The sequence below is a fragment of the Camelina sativa genome, chromosome 3, assembly GCF_030686135.1.
Source record: "Camelina sativa cultivar CO46 ecotype springtype chromosome 3, ASM3068613v1".
In the NCBI taxonomy this organism is placed as follows: Eukaryota; Viridiplantae; Streptophyta; class Magnoliopsida; order Brassicales; family Brassicaceae; genus Camelina; species Camelina sativa.
In genome coordinates, this window is record NC_141882.1 from 25,972,346 (window position 1) to 25,990,585 (window position 18,240).

General features: G+C 35.4%; 5 protein-coding genes across 8 annotated transcripts; 2 read left to right on the forward strand and 3 right to left on the reverse strand.

Moving 5' to 3' along the window:
- Positions 1 to 289: 289 nt before the first annotated feature.
- Positions 290 to 2,652, reverse strand: LOC104777756 (bifunctional D-cysteine desulfhydrase/1-aminocyclopropane-1-carboxylate deaminase, mitochondrial). The gene is made up of 10 exons (XM_010502064.3): positions 2,425 to 2,652; positions 2,258 to 2,323; positions 1,977 to 2,171; positions 1,762 to 1,872; positions 1,574 to 1,665; positions 1,322 to 1,414; positions 1,177 to 1,234; positions 982 to 1,095; positions 757 to 854; positions 290 to 590 (listed from the first exon to the last, which is right to left on the reverse strand). The coding sequence occupies exons 1-10, from the start codon at positions 2,644 to 2,646 to the stop codon at positions 386 to 388; spliced, it is 1,254 nt and encodes a 417-aa protein (XP_010500366.3). The 5' UTR covers positions 2,647 to 2,652; the 3' UTR covers positions 290 to 385.
- Positions 2,653 to 4,939: 2,287 nt separating this feature from the next.
- LOC104777757 (F-box protein At3g60790-like) lies at positions 4,940 to 6,401 on the reverse strand. Its single transcript, XM_010502065.2, has 3 exons — positions 5,776 to 6,401; positions 5,509 to 5,673; positions 4,940 to 5,385 (listed from the first exon to the last, which is right to left on the reverse strand). Exons 1-3 carry the CDS (start codon positions 6,331 to 6,333, stop codon positions 5,074 to 5,076), a joined length of 1,035 nt encoding a protein of 344 aa, XP_010500367.2. The 5' UTR covers positions 6,334 to 6,401; the 3' UTR covers positions 4,940 to 5,073.
- Positions 6,402 to 9,590: 3,189 nt separating this feature from the next.
- On the forward strand, positions 9,591 to 10,629 carry LOC104777758 (uncharacterized). Its single transcript, XM_010502066.3, has 2 exons — positions 9,591 to 9,912; positions 10,106 to 10,629. The coding sequence occupies exons 1-2, from the start codon at positions 9,647 to 9,649 to the stop codon at positions 10,500 to 10,502; spliced, it is 663 nt and encodes a 220-aa protein (XP_010500368.2). The 5' UTR covers positions 9,591 to 9,646; the 3' UTR covers positions 10,503 to 10,629.
- A 298-nt stretch (positions 10,630 to 10,927) lies between these two features.
- Positions 10,928 to 15,225, reverse strand: LOC104777760 (putative 3,4-dihydroxy-2-butanone kinase). Of its 4 annotated transcripts, none has more exons than XR_015594446.1 (20): positions 14,971 to 15,225; positions 14,739 to 14,812; positions 14,589 to 14,652; positions 14,388 to 14,500; positions 14,259 to 14,306; positions 14,079 to 14,150; positions 13,914 to 14,003; positions 13,557 to 13,730; positions 13,363 to 13,446; positions 13,171 to 13,226; positions 12,903 to 13,033; positions 12,725 to 12,828; positions 12,500 to 12,561; positions 12,252 to 12,395; positions 12,121 to 12,164; positions 11,932 to 12,015; positions 11,750 to 11,823; positions 11,551 to 11,663; positions 11,365 to 11,460; positions 10,928 to 11,243 (listed from the first exon to the last, which is right to left on the reverse strand). XR_015594446.1 is itself a non-coding variant. In XM_010502067.3 (20 exons), the coding sequence occupies exons 1-20, from the start codon at positions 15,008 to 15,010 to the stop codon at positions 11,118 to 11,120; spliced, it is 1,782 nt and encodes a 593-aa protein (XP_010500369.2). In that variant the 5' UTR covers positions 15,011 to 15,225; the 3' UTR covers positions 10,928 to 11,117. The 4 variants fall into 4 exon arrangements, 1 of the variants encoding a protein (XP_010500369.2); XR_015594447.1 differs by having other exon boundaries at positions 12,680 to 12,828; XM_010502067.3 differs by having other exon boundaries at positions 12,736 to 12,828.
- A 1,348-nt stretch (positions 15,226 to 16,573) lies between these two features.
- LOC104777761 (uncharacterized) lies at positions 16,574 to 18,203 on the forward strand. The gene is made up of 4 exons (XM_010502068.3): positions 16,574 to 16,902; positions 17,072 to 17,154; positions 17,784 to 17,839; positions 17,928 to 18,203. Exons 1-4 carry the CDS (start codon positions 16,731 to 16,733, stop codon positions 18,007 to 18,009), a joined length of 393 nt encoding a protein of 130 aa, XP_010500370.1. The 5' UTR covers positions 16,574 to 16,730; the 3' UTR covers positions 18,010 to 18,203.
- Positions 18,204 to 18,240: the final 37 nt, after the last annotated feature.

Here is an 18,240-nt window from a genome sequence, read left to right on the forward strand (position 1 = left end):
TGGACCCTAAAGTGGTGGTTGCAGCCATCTCTCAATAACTCGCAAATTTACACTTACTAGGATCAGTACATACAAAAGTACTTCAAGATGTCTGGATGTTATAAAATCTGACTAACATCAAAAGCAAATGCAGTGGGGTTGGAACATGAACTAGACTCTTAGATCTGACCATTGGCTCTGGTCAAGTGGTTAGGAGCTTCCTCTGTTTCAATTTCCTTTAAAAAGCTATTGAAAGAGTGACCACACCAATTTATTTATCGTAATCTTCGAGCCATTTACTACATGAGAATAGAAAAACAGAAATGAGTTTTTTTTATTCACTGCCAAATGCACAGTTCAATCTGTCTCATCTTCATAGGAATATTACAAATCAGATTATGTTATGCTAGAACATTTTTCCAACACCATCTTTTCTTGGTACGGATTCTGAAACATCCATCCGGCACCAATTACCCATCAGAGAAGCCATTTGATCAACCTTATCATACAAACCAAGAAGCCCACCGGTGTGTATGAACAATATCTTCCTTCCCTCCCAGTTTTTGGGATTCTTGGTCATCTCGTTTATCAAACCATACACAGCTTTCCCACTAGATAAACACTCGAAAACCCAAATGTCAATCTCACTATATAATACGATGCTACTTTGAGAGATTCAAGGGATAATGACGACTATAAACATATTACTAGGAACAAGGAAAAACTAGAATATCTCACCAAAAAAAAAAAGGAAAAACTAGAATATATTTAACATACCTGTAAACAGGATCAAGAATAACACCAGTCGAACTTGCAACTTCTTTTACAAACTTAAGCTCCTCTGACGTGTTCATGGCATATCCTTTTCCTTTGGCCTGCAGAAAGAACACAAGAAAAAGCTAGTATCATAATTTTCCACTTAGTGGTGTTTTGCTAAGGAGCCAAGAGAAATCACCAACGCGAAATAGATAACACATAAACAGAGAAGCCATGAACTCTCACATTGTGGATGTTAACAATATCCCGAGAGTTAACACCAGCGTGAAGTCCATCCAGAAGGCCTTGGACAAAGTCATAGAAGTAATCAGGATCATCGCAAACCGAGAAAGCATGAACCTGTACAATGAATGAAACTCAACTGATCAGCCATCAGTCAACTTCACTATGAGCGATGCACCTAAAACTGAAAGGGTATACCTTGGCTTTTAGAGCTCCCAACCAAGACCCCAATGAGATACCAGCAATCGTACCACCACTAGCAATCCAAAAGAAAACTAAAATGAGAGTGAAGCAAACAAAAGTAACAAATAAGAAAAATTCAAAAGGGAAGCAAAAGCAGAACCTGCCACATGCTACCACAATATCATCAAATTTAAGGCCATCAGGTCTACTTTTAAGCTGCTCTTCAATTTCCCTTGCTGCTTCGATATAACCCCTGGACGATTAGCGTCTATTAAAAGGACTCAAACCAGGTTCGTCAAGCAATAGATTAATAATGTCTATTCAATCTAAAACAAGTGCTTAAAGCTGCACACATGTTACTGCACTTAGCAAGAACTAAAATAGTTTCTTATGAGAGAACACACACTCTCACCAAGTTCCCAAAGAGTTTGATCCACCAACCGGAATAACATAAGGTTTTTTCCCTTCCTTTTCCAGTTTCTCTTTCAGAGCATTAGTAAGAGCCTATCATTACCATCACCAAGAACAAGTTTTTTTAATCAGGCTAAGTCATTTTCATGATTCTTAGTAAGTAAAAAACATAACGCAATGGACTTTAACCTCACTCCCAATAGAAGAGTACTCTTCCTTAGAGATAAGATGAACATTAGCTCCAACGAGACGCTCAACCAGTAGATTCCCAACCAAACCAGGATCATCATCAGCAAGAAGCTGCAAACACACACACACACACACACACATAAACAAACACGTCTAACAAAACAGAGATTATATCGGAATCGTAAGGTGAAAAAAAAAATCAGAAGCTAGAAGACCTTGGAAGTACGGAGAATAAGATGAGAGCTGAGATTAAGATAGTTAGATGCGGTGGCTGTAGCACGACAATGATTGCTCTGGATACCGCCGATAGTGATTACGGTATCGGCGTGTTGTTCAACAGCTTCAGCCATTAAGAATTCGAGTTTTCGGACTTTGTTTCCACTCAATTCCATGCCGGTGTAATCATCGCGCTGCCAAATTTTTATTTTAAAACGGTAAGGTAAAAAGGAAGAAGAAGAGCGTAGTAGGAGAAGAGATTAGATAGGAGAAGAGAGACCTTGATCCAGAGTTCAGTGCCGTTAGGAAGACCAGGAAGATTCCATCGATGGATCGGAGTAGGAAGCTGAAGAGTAATATAATAAGAAGAAGATGATCAGTGAAAGTAATGGAGAATTGGAAAAAGAAAAAAAAACATAGAGAGGAGGAGGATGAAATTAAACGTACGTGAGCGAGGGAGAAGGTGTGGGAAGGAATCGGACGAAGATGAGAAGACCAAGAAGGAGGAGAGTAAGGTCTTTTAGTGAGAAATTCCGCCATTGATGGTACGGATGTTGTTGCAGACATTATTGATCTCGCAAGCTCCAGCTTTACTCTTGAGACTGTCGACAAGAGTCCTCTCATCATCACCATCGCTTCTTTTCTTCGTTTGACTCTTCCTTCTTCCATTGTTTCTCTTTTATGGGCCTTGGCCCATTTACCTTTAGTTTTACATTCGATTCGGGTCGGGTCGGATGGGTTTGGATACAGTACACTTAATATGAATGTGAATGTGATTACATTGTAAATAGTTTTCCTTTTATGTTAATACTAGAGACTAATCCCGGCTACGCCCGGGTATTTTAATAATTGATTAACTTAGTGTTTTAAAAATAAATTCTTACATACATGCTATAAAAACATGTGATGTTGTATTTAACATCTTTACTTTAAAAGTATGTATGGTATTGTACTAATTTAAAAAAAAAAAATGTTGAATGTTTATTTGTATAAAATTTTCGCATCTTATTCCTATATTATCTTTTATTTGTTATTATGGTTTTCTGAAAAGAGGGGTTTTATCATCTTTTATTTTTGTGGCTTTGATTTGGTTCTCTTTGTTTTCAACTTAGCTTGGGTAATCCTGCAGTTTTTTTTTTATGTTAAGAAATATTTTAGCTGTTTGATTATTATATAGATATTAGTAATTTTATACTCTTCTAATATTATTAAGTGACTCTTATATTAGCTTATTACAAAAGAAATTTAGTGTTTTAGAATATGTTAGTTATTTTCTGTTTTCCGTAGATCATTTGACTATCATATTAGTTGATAAACCATGTTATATTTTTTTTGGAATACTTATATATATATATACACATTTATTTATAATATGAAGATGATCATGGTAAGTTGGTAAATGGTAACTATAGTTTAAGATTTAAAGGTAACTTCAATTTGTTAAGTATTGTTGCTACGATGGTTCAACGTGAATATTTCTTCGTTGTTCCTCTCCCTTCTCATGTCAACGTTTTCGTTTCCTTTGATACCGCCCTTAACTCTTTGTCATCCCTCACCACTGAAACAAAATTCATATACATGCATGTGTTCTTTGATTATTTACATTGACTTGGACATCTCTAAATTTTGTTTCTTGTTTTTTCAATTGTTTGTCACTTATGCATTCAATTGAACTGGCAACGATTTCATTTATTTTCCTTATTTTCTTCATGCCAAGACGGGTAGTTTGTCTTGTTTTCTCCAGTGGGCTCGTCTGAATACGTACACTCTATTTCTGCTCATGCTTTTCCTACTGCGGCAATGGCAATGGCAACAATCTCAGACTCAACATAGGTAATCTTCGTGTTTTCTTGAGCTGATTTGTTATGAAGAGAGCAATATTCTACGTTTTTAGTGAGGCGGGAGATTGTAAAAGCTTGGCTAGAAGACACCAAGCTTGCTGATGATTCACCTGCCTATCAGCACATATTGTAAATGTAAAATAGCGAGAAGACAATTGTGAATGTTAAGAAAATATCTTGACCTTATAAACATATGTAGATTTATCTCTAGGAAACTATCTAAATCATAAGAAGTAATACTTACAGTGTCCAAGTTGTTGGATGAACCAGAGACCAAGAATCGTTTTTCTTGGCATCTTTTTTTTTGTCTTTGTGTTGGTAAAGAGAAAACCTATGCCTGATTGGGCAACGAAGAATTTCTACAAAACACGCCTTTAAATGGAAGAGCCTCTCTGATTTTCTACAATAAAGCTTTCTCATATTCATCATTATCTTCTTAGTCTAACACATACAAACTTGATGAAACTAATAACTATATGTCAAGGAAGCCATGGTTACTCACAATTCATATATCAAGTAATTTGACACCAAGATATCTTCTTCTCTTGCTCCATCACAATAGCATGTATCCGGTCTCTGTCTCTTCTCTTTTGAAATTGTCATTGTTCAAATATGGATAACAACGAAAGACGTTTCCTACGTATACTGGAGAACAACGACGTCAGTTGAAGGAAAGCCATCGATTTTTGGTAAAAAGGAAATAAGATTGGAAGTGAAAACCCCATAAAATCAAGTTAAATAAGAGTTTCTAACGTTGTTGAAAATCAGTGTTGAAGAATTTGGACAGTCAGATGGAAAGATAGATGAGACGAATCGTTAACGAAGTTTTGAGAAGGATAACGCTTTGATTTTCTATTAAACGTTTTGACGTTTAATTTAGTTTGCAGCTATGATGGAGGTATATGTGGCATTCCATGACACAAATTAGAGAATTAGATTTGAGAATTTACTTGCTTATTTGGCTTCTTCATAATGCTTTTCGTTTTGCTGATGTGGACACAAGGAGAAGGCTCAAATTGCCCCTTTTATTAGTAGTAAAGTAATAAATATTTAAAAGAAAACTTCAAAAAACTATGATATAATCAACATAAAATTATATTATCTCGAAACATCCCCAAAAACCAAAATTAAATACAACATTATGTCTATATCTTATTATTATTTTTGAAACATTAATAACTTGAAAGTTGAGAAGATATAATCTTCAAACTAATAATTAAAGGGTTACTTCTTATAGATAGATTCAAACCAAATCTCAGTAGAAGCATTCGATACTAAGCTCCTTGTTACCTTTTGGAAGTTCATTTAGTTTGGAAACTGCCAGCTCTATATCTTTCTTCTTTTTAGTAAACGTTGTTGTCTTGATCATCAGCTTCTTCAATACTGTCTTTTGCATCACCAAACGTGAAGCTAGTGCAAACTCTTCTTCATTTGAACCACTGAAATTGTACATCCATACAGTATCCACGCGAAAATCAGCGTTGGGAAACGGTTCTACCTTCTCCCAGATATTATCTTGTGCTCCACAGTTAGAAGGATTTCCTTCTTCCCCAAGAAGATTGTTATTCTATATATATATAACAAGTTAAAAATGTTGTATTGGATCTTATAGTATAACAAAACGATTAAATAGAAAAAAAATTAAGATCAAAACATCCAATGAAAACTGAAGCATAAAAGTGAGATATACCTCAAATGATATTTCAAGTTCTATCATTTTTTCAGTCCACAATCCTAATATTTTCCTTAGCACCTCGACTTCTTGCAGATTCGTCAAATTTACATTCACAGATAAAGATGCGGGTCTTGTTACATAGTTGACAGGACCTGTCAACATCCAATTGCTTTCGTTCTCCTGAGATCCAAATTTACAATTAACAAGTATGTGAAACTAATATGTCATATCTATATATATATATATATATATATATATATATCCAAATGTAGTTTCTTGTACCTTAGTGGAGCTTGAGATATTAATGCTGGTATGAGGAAAGATTTTTCCTGCAACCCAATAATTTCTACGAAAAGGGAGTCTAGGAATTTCGAGAATGACGTTATCAATATCACATAAGATAAATTCTATGGAGAGCATATCAAGATGAGGTGCACACACTTCAATGCCATCAATTTGGTTGCAAGACATGAACAAAATTCTCAAATTTTTGTGATCAATGATCTTCAGATGACCAGTTGGATTGTTGAAAAAGATTGGTAGGATAAGAACCTCGAGGGAGGAGCAAGAGGAGATGACTTTGTTGAATACACTAACCTCACCAAAAATCTGATGAAGTTCAAGGTGCTTGAGATTCTTACAATTATTAAAGGCGTGTGCATCCTTTAATATGTATTGATATAGCGAGACTGTTGTTAGGTATGGATGGTTGAATGTATTTGGGGACAACTTGAGCACATTGGATTCAGGCGTTGGTAGGAGACGACCATTAAAATTTCCAAGGATAAGTTTTTTGGTTTTCTTTATACTAGTCAGTATTTGGATCCAAGAATCAAGCATCCCATCTTCCAATTGGTATGAGTAATGATATACTATGAAAATTTCTAAATGGGCATTGTGATTATTTATAACCTGAAATGCAAAAATGATTAAGATCTAAATAATGACAAACACTTATTAAAAAAAGAAGTCTATTAGCATATGCAATATATATTGAATTCTATAGAAAAAGATTTAAGATTTGTTATCTAAAATATCTGTATAACTCTTATAATTTTATTATGTTTTTGGAAAATATTCTCATTAAGATGGCTCTGTGATGCACATCAATTGTTAAATCCATTAGATTAACAGACATAAACAACGTAATTTTATGTATGCATGTATTTATTCCATGTGGAAGAAGACATGAGATCATGCTTTTCTAGATTACACACACTCGGATCTATAGGTCATAATTTTTTTTTTTCAAATATCTTTGACAAAAAAAAAGATTTTAGATGTCACAATGTTTCATGCAAAATGCCGTTATATGTTATTCAAAATAAGAATTCTGGCTGTTTAAATTTTCAGTTATTTGGGCGCAAATATTTTCCCGGTAATTAACTATCATCCTTAAATGTTATAAGTTGTGTTTTTGGGTTATTTGTTATATATTACATCATAGGTCTTATCTTGATTATTTTTCAGTGGATTATCCATAATTTATACATACAAATGTCTATGATTTCACATTCATACATTGATTCAAATTAGTTTCAAAAGGTTGTAGATATTCGATTTTCATCCATTGTTTAAATAAAAAATGATTGAAAATTGTATGATAAATTATTGAGAGAGATATAAAAAGAACCTTGGTTATCAATTTAGCAGCACGATCTAATAGCTCTGGAAGAACAATCCCATTGATGGTGATGATCTTTCGCATGTCGAAGCAAAGATTTGACATTTGGTTCCACGTATTCTCCCATCGTTTGGACAAAACACATGTCTTTATCGCTTCTTCTGTGGTCAATTCTGATAAGATCTTGAGCAACATATCATCAGGAAGCTTACATATTTGATCAACACGATCAGGTGCATCGATACCGACTCTTTTGTTTGGTAATATATAGGATGTGTTTTGTGAGAGAGACATGAATGAAAAAGAGAGAATGTTCTTGACTCATGAACTTAGAAAATGAAATTACAGTATATATGATGTTATCATTGCAAAGAGGCTTAACATAAAATATTGTTAGGCAATTCAAATCAATTAATTACCTTCCTTTTTTTCAATTGGAGATTATTTTTGGTCTACTACATTGGCAATTCAAGTAAATTAATTACTTTCTCTTTTCCCCCTTTTTTTTTTTGGTAAGGGAGGGGAGACTAAGTCCCCCTTTATTTATTCAAACTCAAAATTAAAGACAAATCCGACGAGGAGCTGCGACCCCTGGACATCATCTGAAAGAATCGACTCAACACCACTCGGAACAGTATCAACTGAATGAAAACCTAACTGCAAAGAAAAAGCATAGTTTGCTAATTCGTCAGCAAGACGATTAGCCTCACTATATGTGTGAGTAACACGGACAGTGTAGTCCCGTGAAATGAAGACATAGCACAAACGTACCAGAAACGACATCGGATGAGCCTTGCTAATTCCTATCACAAGAAAACAAACCACCACTTTAGAATCCACCTCCAACTCCAACCATCTAATCCGTCTCTCCCATGCAATCCATAAACCCTAATATACTCCCCACAGTTCTGCCAAAGCTGCCGAACATATCCCGATGTTCAAGTTTTATTGCTATCACATACTAATTTTTCTATGTGATGTGAGTATGTTTTAATTTATTTACGATCTTATATAATCAATATATCTATACTATCATTATCACGGGACTAATGATGGTTGATTTGAAATAAAATTTGGTATGCAAAATAATAAAACTATATTTTTAATCACAATTAATGTTATTTGTTTTTTTATAGTCTTATTAAATTATTAAAAAGAAAAAAGTGAAGTTCAAAACACCCATAATTCACAAGAAATATAAGCATTTGGTCTCACTAGAGAGGCTGCACATGCGTTTGTAGCTTCCTTAAAAAATAGAGGTAATAAAAATGTGGACTTTTATTAGTATCGATACTTGTATGGTTGTCTTAGGCCGAAGTCCAGAGAGTTACGTGCCTGGTCCACACGAAACAAGTTTGTTCGCAGTGGAAACTGAAACATCAACATTTGTGAGTTTTTGTCCACACAGTACCATTTTACGCGGAATTTTATAGACGATCACATCTTTTTAACGAAATTGCTCCTCTTACAAGTCCAAAAAGAACCACTTCAATTGAGTTCAACCTTTGTTAGTGCTTTCAGAAAAAAAAAAAAAACAATGGTCCCCGTCTCAGCGGCTGCTCTCATCTCCTTCGACAAGTCCACAACATCTTAACAATACTTGGGAAAGCATAACTCGTCATGTGCCTTTATGATCCTTAAAATTGATCACAAACAAAGAAAGACTAAACTTTAAACAAAAATTAAGAAGAAATCAAAAGTGAAACAGCTTGTGCTTTGGTTTACAAAACAACTTCTATTAAAGGACCAGCATATATATATGAAGAGACTCAAATGTAATATAAAATAAAAACATTACGTTTGGTCTGACTCAAAATAGAATCAATTCATCATTAATATCTTATATTGATTTTACTATTTTATTATACAAAATTATATGCATTCAGTAAGTCATCGATACATATATACAATTATGGTTCCACCTTATTATATTTATAAAAAGTCTGGGTAGCTAGTTGAATTAGTTATAGTGAACAATAGTTTTCCCATTTTACCATTAGTTGAATTAGGTATAATGAAAAATAATTTTCTCTACACAAAAATTGATAATAATAATATTTTTCATTATTTAGTTGAATATAGATCACTTCTTAATTATTATCTTTTTAAATAAAACTGTGCAATTTTACTCACTGATTTAATATTCTGCCTCTATAAAAAAAAATAGAAGTCCCAATTAATATTTTTTTTTGGAATTTAAATTTTGTTGACTAACAATATGTTACTAATAAGAAATGAATTAATGAACCTTTTTTAGGCAAATATCCGCTCTGATATAGGGATGGGCAAACATTTATCAAATTATCCACAAAGCATTTCATAACTTCCTTGACATATCTGAATCCAAATTAGAGTTCAAACTTGTACTAAGTTTAACTAGTCAAATATATTAATAACTTGTACAATACTCTATTCTTATCATCTCATTGCCCAAAAATCCATCTATAAATACTCCATTTACACAAGACATTTCAATGAGAATCTAAACAAAACCAAAATATTCATTTTAAATAACTCTATTCATCAATCATGGAAACCGGTTTCAACATCTTAAAACTGTTATTTTGCCTGAGCCTAGTCGTGGTTGGATCATCTGCTGCTCAGGTTCCCGCACCATGGACTCCATCTAATGGGATGCGGCCGGGGACGTGTAACCACTACGCGTGTCCTACCTCTAAATTGGTAGAGGCCGGATACGCCTATGAGATCCGCTTGTATAACACTGCGGTATGGATCTCCACTGGTCCTATCTCCGCAACATCCATGACTCAAGCCACCAAAACCGGTTTTCAAAGGTAACTTACATTTTCAATCTAATATACAATCTTTTTGTTATATAACTTAAATAAGTTACTCCACAATTAGAAAAGAAACAAGTCCAAAAACAAATAACCGAATAAGATTTTATTCTTATCATAAGTACCGAATGTAGTAATTTGTGTTAACAAGTGAAACCGAAACTGAGTTTGTTTTTGGGGTACGTTACAGATTATTTAGTTACATACAAGGAAAAAACAAAGATAAGGTGAAGATGAACATGACAGCACCGGTGATCACACAACAAGCAACGCCAGGACAATCAGTCTACACTGTCTCCTTCTACATCCCCAAAAAGAACCAACAGAACCCACCTCAGGCTGATGACCTCCACATTCAGTCATGGAATCCAACCTACGTAGCCGTGAGGCAGTTCGGTGGGTACGTGTCGGACGATGCAGCCAAGAAAGAAGCTGCGGCTCTGATGGATAGCCTCAAGGGCACTCAATGGATTTTGCCTATCGAGAAGAGCAAAGGAAAGTCTCCGGCGTATTTGGTCGCTGATTATAACCCGAGGTTCCAGACCACGGCTAGGGTCAATGAGATACTAGTTCCGTTTACGATGTAAATGTGTAAAATATTTTACCACTTCACTCCTCACAATCGGATTAGAAGAGGTGGTTTAGAACCGAGACTGTAACCTCTTGACATTTCGCTCATGTTTTATTATTTAATTTTAAAAATATATTTATAAATGCTGACTTGGCTATAAAAGAGGATGACGTGTTATTACATTTGGCGAAATCAACAAGCCTATGAATCAATTGACAACTAGCAGAGAGCCTTGAAATTTCTACAGGCTAAACGTGAAGAGCAGAATCATCTAAAACCCTAAAACCGGATCTTGTAGACAAGCCGCAGTAAAAGAGCCTGAAGAATCCTAATATCATCTGAACCGGCAAGCCTCTGATTAAACCACCATAAACAGATGATTGCTAAGCCAAATCAAGCCTCTGTTTAATTAACTATCGATGTAATTATTTGCTCACTGTATGCAGAAAAAAATGTCATTCACTCAGTTGTACACAAACAGGGGAAGCATTTCACAAGAATCCCTTAGTAGTTTTCTACATAAACGGGTCAGAACTCAGAAACAATATATACATAGACGACAAAACCATAAACAGAAATGAAATCAATAAAGCTCGATGAAACCTAAAACAGAGTAGTTCATCGGACCGGATCACAACCCCTGACTCGTCTCCTTCACGGCTCTTGCAGCGGCGCTGTACCATGCCGCTGCAGCCATTGCGCCTGGATCAGGAATTGATGCAAGAATCTCAGCTGATACATAGCTTGATCTTCCGGCCTGTCCACCAATCGAATAATCCGTCAAATCAGATAAACAAAAAACTTGACATCCAACTCATAACTCTGAGCTCAGTGATTGCAATATTGTAGCCAATTAACCGAGAGTCAATAAAGCTCACCTGTGCTTGCATATGAATGGTAGATTCAGCTCCTGCGGTTGCAGCTTCGGCAGACAGAACAAAAGCAGTAATAGGGTCCTCCCCAACACTCAGCTTCTGCTCACAATCAAAGCAAAGCTCGTTACAACTTGTTAAATTATAATCTCTGGTTTTTAAGAAAAAGGTAAACAACTATTGGCAAGTCACCTCCTCAAGGAATTTTGAAGGTGGGATGAGTGCATCTAACATCGTTCTGTAACCGGCAGTTGCTCCACCATATTTACTGACAGCAGAGATTGCTGACTTCAGTGCCTCAGACCCTGATTTCAAGAATAAATCAGTAACATAGTAGGCGAACATGTGCCTTTTGGAATAGTTAACGACAATACAAGGAACATTATCTTACAGTGTTTGGAAGTGGTTTCTGGCTGACCGTTAGCTTTTAACTCGGCATATGCTGCCTTGCAGAGGAGATTGTAACTGGTTTCAGATGAGACAGACAGACAGTGCCATGTCTTTATCAGTTAATGCCAAATGCATGATCAATTATAGAGAAAAAAAAAATTGAAATTAACTGCGTTGAGTTACATTATTCCACTAGTTCCCCCCATGACTCTTCTAATTGACGAACCAATCTCACGCACTGTTTCAGCAGCATCATTGAGTGGATAACTATAAGAACGAGAAAGAGAGGGTATAAATTGCAAGTAAACAATCAAACTAAACAGAGAAGAAGAAGAGGTAAAATGGTATTCACAGAGTAATGTGACCACTTACTAATTCTTCATGTCCTCCAGGATAGCAGTTGCGCCTCTGCACATCTATTAATGGTGATGTATACATAAGATTTAAGACATGCGTAAATGCAAAACTTTATGTTATACAAACATTTGAAAAACATGACTTACTGTTGATCCACAGTCCCCATCACCTACTTTTCCATCCCATTCGTTCAAACTATCTTTCAAATTGATGACTACAGTTGCAGCTGCTTCAATAGCTGCCTCAAGAATTTTCCCTTGTTGACTAAGCTCTTGAGGTCGGCTTGGAGACTTCAAATAGCAAAACAAGTTAGCATGATCACCTGGCAAGTTCTCATGATACTTACAGGTTATCACATCTCATTGAACCCCTTCTAAGCTGACTAATTGCTTACCTCTTCGCTTTTCGTTGCTTGGAAGGGCAGGGGAACCGGGATCTTTGCTGGTGGGCGGTTCCCTGTAGAGAGAAAGATTTATCCGTCTTAAGCTCAGGGGAAAAAAAAGTAAAATTCAATCTTAACATATAGGAAACGACAAAGACAGAAACAAATAATGATACAGAATGAAGAATTTACAATCCAATACAAGTTCCAAAGGAACAAGAAAGACAATTTATTTACGTCTCACAGACCATCTGTGCCAACTGGCCAGCTAGGAGCCTTGGTCGGAGCATCTAGACGCTCTAAAATTGACTGGTCTGCCTTCATGATTGATATCGAGAACCCTGAGAAGGGAGGGAGTGTGAGAGAAATAGCACAAAACCGGTAACTCTATATAGACACAACCAAAAACAGTCACCTGCCATATCAAGAGACGTCATAAATGATCCAGTATACACCCTATCAACGGCAAGCCCAAATTCCAATTGTAATTTTGGGACTGCTTTTCCAGCAGCAATCAAAAGTTCCATTAGAGGAGTACCACCTAAGCTGCAGAACAATAGGAAACTCAGATATAATTAAGCAAAACTCATTAGACCATATGTGGGTAACTGGGTATCATAGATATAACATTATTGCAATGGTGAAAATGAGAACTACACTGTTACAGGCTTATGCTTGCTTACCCATTAACCATCAGAACTACACTGTTACCACGTGTAATTGGAACATAATTAGTCTCCTGCAGTTAGAAAGAATGCTTAGGCCAATGAATGAAACACTAAATGTATTTTTTAACACTATTATTTTGGAGATAGTCAATAAGATGGTTATGGAATGGAGAAACTGTAGCAGAGAAACAAGAATTGTGTACATACTGGACTCAGTATCTGTTGAAGCACATGAGAAACTACAGCTTCCACAGGTTGAATGTCGACCACAGCAGCACCAGGCTCCCCATGCTGAAAGAAAGGTTCAAAATTAGCAAGAATAAAAGTCAAAATACAAGAAACAGAAATGTGCTCTCACTTTCCTATGGCATTATAAGAAAATATGAAGGGAAACAACATACAACTCCAAGCCCAAGTTCCATTTTCTCTGGACCCAAACGATCTGATGCAAGCTGTCCTGGAAGCGTACAAACAGATAGTGCAACACCCATGGTCCCAACCATCTCAGATGCATGTTTTGCTTCCGCTGCAACTTCGGCTAGAGAAAGACCAGCAGCAGCTGCTGCTCCAGCAACCTATCCTTAACACAAAAAACTAAGAAAGGATGATTAAAAATATAAGTGCATAAGAGCCTGCCGCTTAGACATCACAGAAAAGCCAGTAACAAACAAAATGAGGATCGACTGCAAACACTACTAAGAAATGTTAGCTTAGAGTGCAGATAAAGGGAAAAATAAGATAGAAGGAGAACTGAAAACCTTATGGACAAGAATTGTTCCCGCTAAACCTCTGCGTCCAGCTATGCCACGCGGCGGGGGTAAAGCACAATCGTCTCCAACAATCACAGTCTACAAAAGGGAACATGTCACATTCTATCCACCAATGCTCTTACCAAATTCTAAACAAACAAATACACAAACTACCTCAATTTGGAAACCTTCAGTTTTTGCTTGCTCAGCTGCAAGGCCAAAGTTCAAGCGGTCACCAGTATAGTTCTATTAGCAATAGTTAAAGGAGAAACTAGATCAGCCAAACAGATTGAGGGATAGTCTTTCAAAGATATTTTACATATATAAGTATATGTCTAGCCATGTTATAAATACCGTGACAACCAAGAGGCATCCTTTTGGACCAGTTACAGCTCGAATCCCCTGGAATTAGACAAAAAGATTCATCATTTGCTAGATACACTCAAGAGAAGACCAAGAAGATACATGGGAAGAGTAACTTACAGCTAGGATAGAATCAACAGGTGGTGAAGCAAAGACATCTCCACAAATAGCAGCTGTGAGCATTCCTTCTCCAACATAGCCAGCTTGTGCTGGTTCATGCCCACTTCCCCCTCCTGTTTCACAAAAACGACATTGCTCCCATAAACACGGAAACAAAACTCAATCAAAACATAAATTAGGTTTGGAAAAGAAAACTCCAACCTGATATAACAGCAACCTTGTCATAATTTGCAGCCAAGACATCAGCCCGTAGTACAACTTTGATCTGTAAATTCATCAGAATAAGCCTGAGGGTTCCCACAGCCAATGGTAGGAATTGAAAAAAAAACGAAATGGAGTTTTTTTAAGAACCTCGGGAAGACCATCCAAATACTGAAGTCCAGGATAAGTTTCAACGAGACCCTCGATGAACTCGGTTACAACATCTGCAAAATTGCACAGTATTGAAAAATAAACAGCTTTAAGTTCAACCTCTCTCTAGCGATTTGATATGTCAAGAACATGCAACTAACATATGAGATTAATAAAAACAGAGAGCTCGAAACACAAAAGAAGAAGGAGAGACGAGGGATCGATCACGAACCGTTGGGGTTGTTGATGAATTTTTTAGCTGGAGGAACCATGGTGTTAAGCTTTAAGTGAGATTGAATAGGATTAAACTCACATGGAGACGAGAAAAATCGAGACTTTGATAGTCAACAATGGCAGAAAGGAGGAGAAAGTAAAGAAGAAAAAGAAGAAAGAAGTGAGAGTGAGTATTTTTGTATTTGTTCCGTAGAAGAGAACAAAAAAAAAAAAGTCAAAAACACAACTTCTAAACCGAAATAAACAGGTTATAATTAAAAGTATTTGTTGGGGTTTTAGTACTTAATTATCAATTTGACACATAGGATGGGTTAATTACGGAAATATCTTCGTCAATGGGTTTGCAGAGAAAGAAGAGAGAAAATAGAGAATAGAAGAGATAGGGATAGTAGTTTTGTTAGAATATTTTTTTTTTTACTTCTTTCTTTCTCTTTCCTTCTCTTATATATATAATATTTTTATTTTTTTTTTCTTTTCATTATATTTTTATTTTTCTATTTATTCAAATATTTATTAATATATTTTTTGTTTCTAAATTTTTTCCACATATAAAAAATCTATATTTTTTTCTTTATAATTTGATATGCATTCTGTTTTAATGATTTTAAATATATTTATATTCAAAAAATCTTAATTTGTGTACGATTTAAATCATTCAGCAGGTTGGATAGATTTAAACCATCCAATAATATTTGTGTACAGTTCAAACCATCCAGCATGCCATCCAGCAATATTTGTGTACGGTTTAAGCCATCCAGCATATTTGATAGATTCACCCCGTCTAACAATATTTGTGTACGGTTCAAACCATCCAACATGTTAGATAGATTCACAGTGTCCAGTAATATTTGAGTATGGTTTAAACCATCCAACATGTTAGATAGATTTAAAACGTCCAACAATATTTGTGTACGATTTAAACTTTCCAACATATTGGATAGATTCAAACTATCCAACAATATTTGTATATGTACATCAAACTATCCAACAATATTTGTTTTCGTACACCTTATTAAGTATACAGATGTTTGTACACATTATTAAGTGTACAAATGTAATTTGTTTAATACTTAGGATTTTAGATGTTTGTACTGTAATGGTTGGTAAAAATTATATTTGTACACTTAATAATGTATACCGACATCTATACACTTAATTATGTGTATAGACATCTGTACACTTAAAAATATGTACGGATACAAAATATGTATATAATATATTTAAAAATTATTAAACAAAATTCATATCAAATTGTAAAGAAAAAAATATATAATTTTTTGTATTTAAAAAGTTTTCTAAAAGAAAATTATATTAGTAATTATTTAAATAATTAAGAAATAAGGAGAAAATGGAATGTATAATAATATAAAGTGTAATTAAAAAGATTGTTGAATGGCAAAAATGACTGAAAAAAAAATTGTTGTTTCTAATTATAAATAATGAATCTTTCTAATTATGTTTGAAAAATATATCATTTTTCCAAATATCTCTAATTAAAACGTTGATGTGGTTCCAGCAATTAACCAGTATATGGAGATATTGGGCCGAAATTAGCCCATCAAGGTTAAATATATAAATAACTTAATTAGTAAGATAAAAATGAAAAATAAGAAGCTTCGTAGGCACGTGGACGGGTGGACCACAGACACGGTTCGTCTATAATAAATAATTATTCTTCGTCTACCCTTACACGAAAGAGATTGAGAGAGAGAGAGAGACTAAAAAGAAAGATCTAGAAGAGAAGGCGAAGAAAGAAGAATGGCGTTGCAATGGCTGATTCTGTCGTATGTGGTAGCGGCCGAAGTTGTAATCACCCTCGTGTTGACTCTACCTTACCCTATGCTTATTAAGAAACGTGTCGTTCAACTTGTCTCGTTGATTCTCCAACCTGCTGCCTCCATCGTCGCCTTCGCCGGATTCCAGCTCCTCGGTAACCTCCTCTCTCTTTATCTTGCTCATCTGATTTCTCTAATTCGTAATCGGAATCGAATTTTGTGTTAATTTAGTTAGGGTTTTTGAGCCGCGAGTGGATTCTCTGTGGGTTAGGTTATACCTTTTGTGTGATATTTTGCTTATTTCGTTTTTGTGATTTCTTTCAGATATTTACTGGAAGGCTGAGCATAGACTTTCTTGTTCATCTGAGGTATGCACTGCTACCGAACGGGATCGCTACGAGAAATCTGTAAGTCTCCATTCCAAATCCATTGTTGTTGACTTTATATATAACCTTTTAGTCTTTTTGATTATTATTCTATGACTGAGTTCTTATGTGTTATGAATCTTTTTTTGATTAGTCAAAATTGTTAGGTTTGTGAGTTTCATCATCCTCATTGATTAGTCTTGCTCCCAATCTGAGAATTGGCTTTCATTGTTTAAGGATGTTTTGTATAAATTAGATTTTTAGTGTATAAACGATTGAACAACATAACAGTATCTCACTCCTAGAGTAAATTGCATCTTTTTATTTTCTAAGGTCTCGATCACCTATTGATGTACTCACTCATATCTTGTTATTTATAGCTCTCTCTTGAGCTACTGTCAATTAGCAAAACATGAGATTGTCTTCATAGCATTCATTGTTCTTCAGTTTTTATACAATCTTCTTGTGACTTTCTTGGCAATTGATGATTCTTGGTGAAGCATCCTCACCACTTGATTGATTCTTGGTTCATCACAGTTACTTTTTGCTCTGCAGTTGCAAGTTTGCCAGAATCAGTTGCACATATTGAACTCTCTGATATTTATAGTTTCTTCTTATCTCTTGCACTGAAATGTCTCAGCTTGCTTACTAACGATTTGTGTGAACTGCAGATCTACAAGGCTCAGAGGAATGTGGTTCTGTGCGCTGCAGGAATTCTTCTCTACTGGTAACTTCTTCATCAGCTATTAACTGTTTATTATACACACTCACGAGGTCTTGCGTTACTCACTGGCATCTATTGTGTTCATTGACAGGTGCATCTACCGCATCTGCAAGTTCAACAAAGACCTGGAGCTCTTGGAGGCAGAGGCGAAGAAGAGATCCAAGGAAGAGTAATAATCTTCACGAGTATAGGGAGTTGGTTCCACAAAACCATTGCACACGATATGTATATCATCAGTGTCTATTTCTTTCTGCATCTTTGATCTATTTTAAGAACAGCCTCCATTTATGCTCGTGTCAAGAATTATCATGTACAGACACTAATTTTGTTAAACGAACCACAACTATGAACTTACTTCTCCACCGAACATATTGATCATGCACTTTGCAAAATGCTGTCAGGAA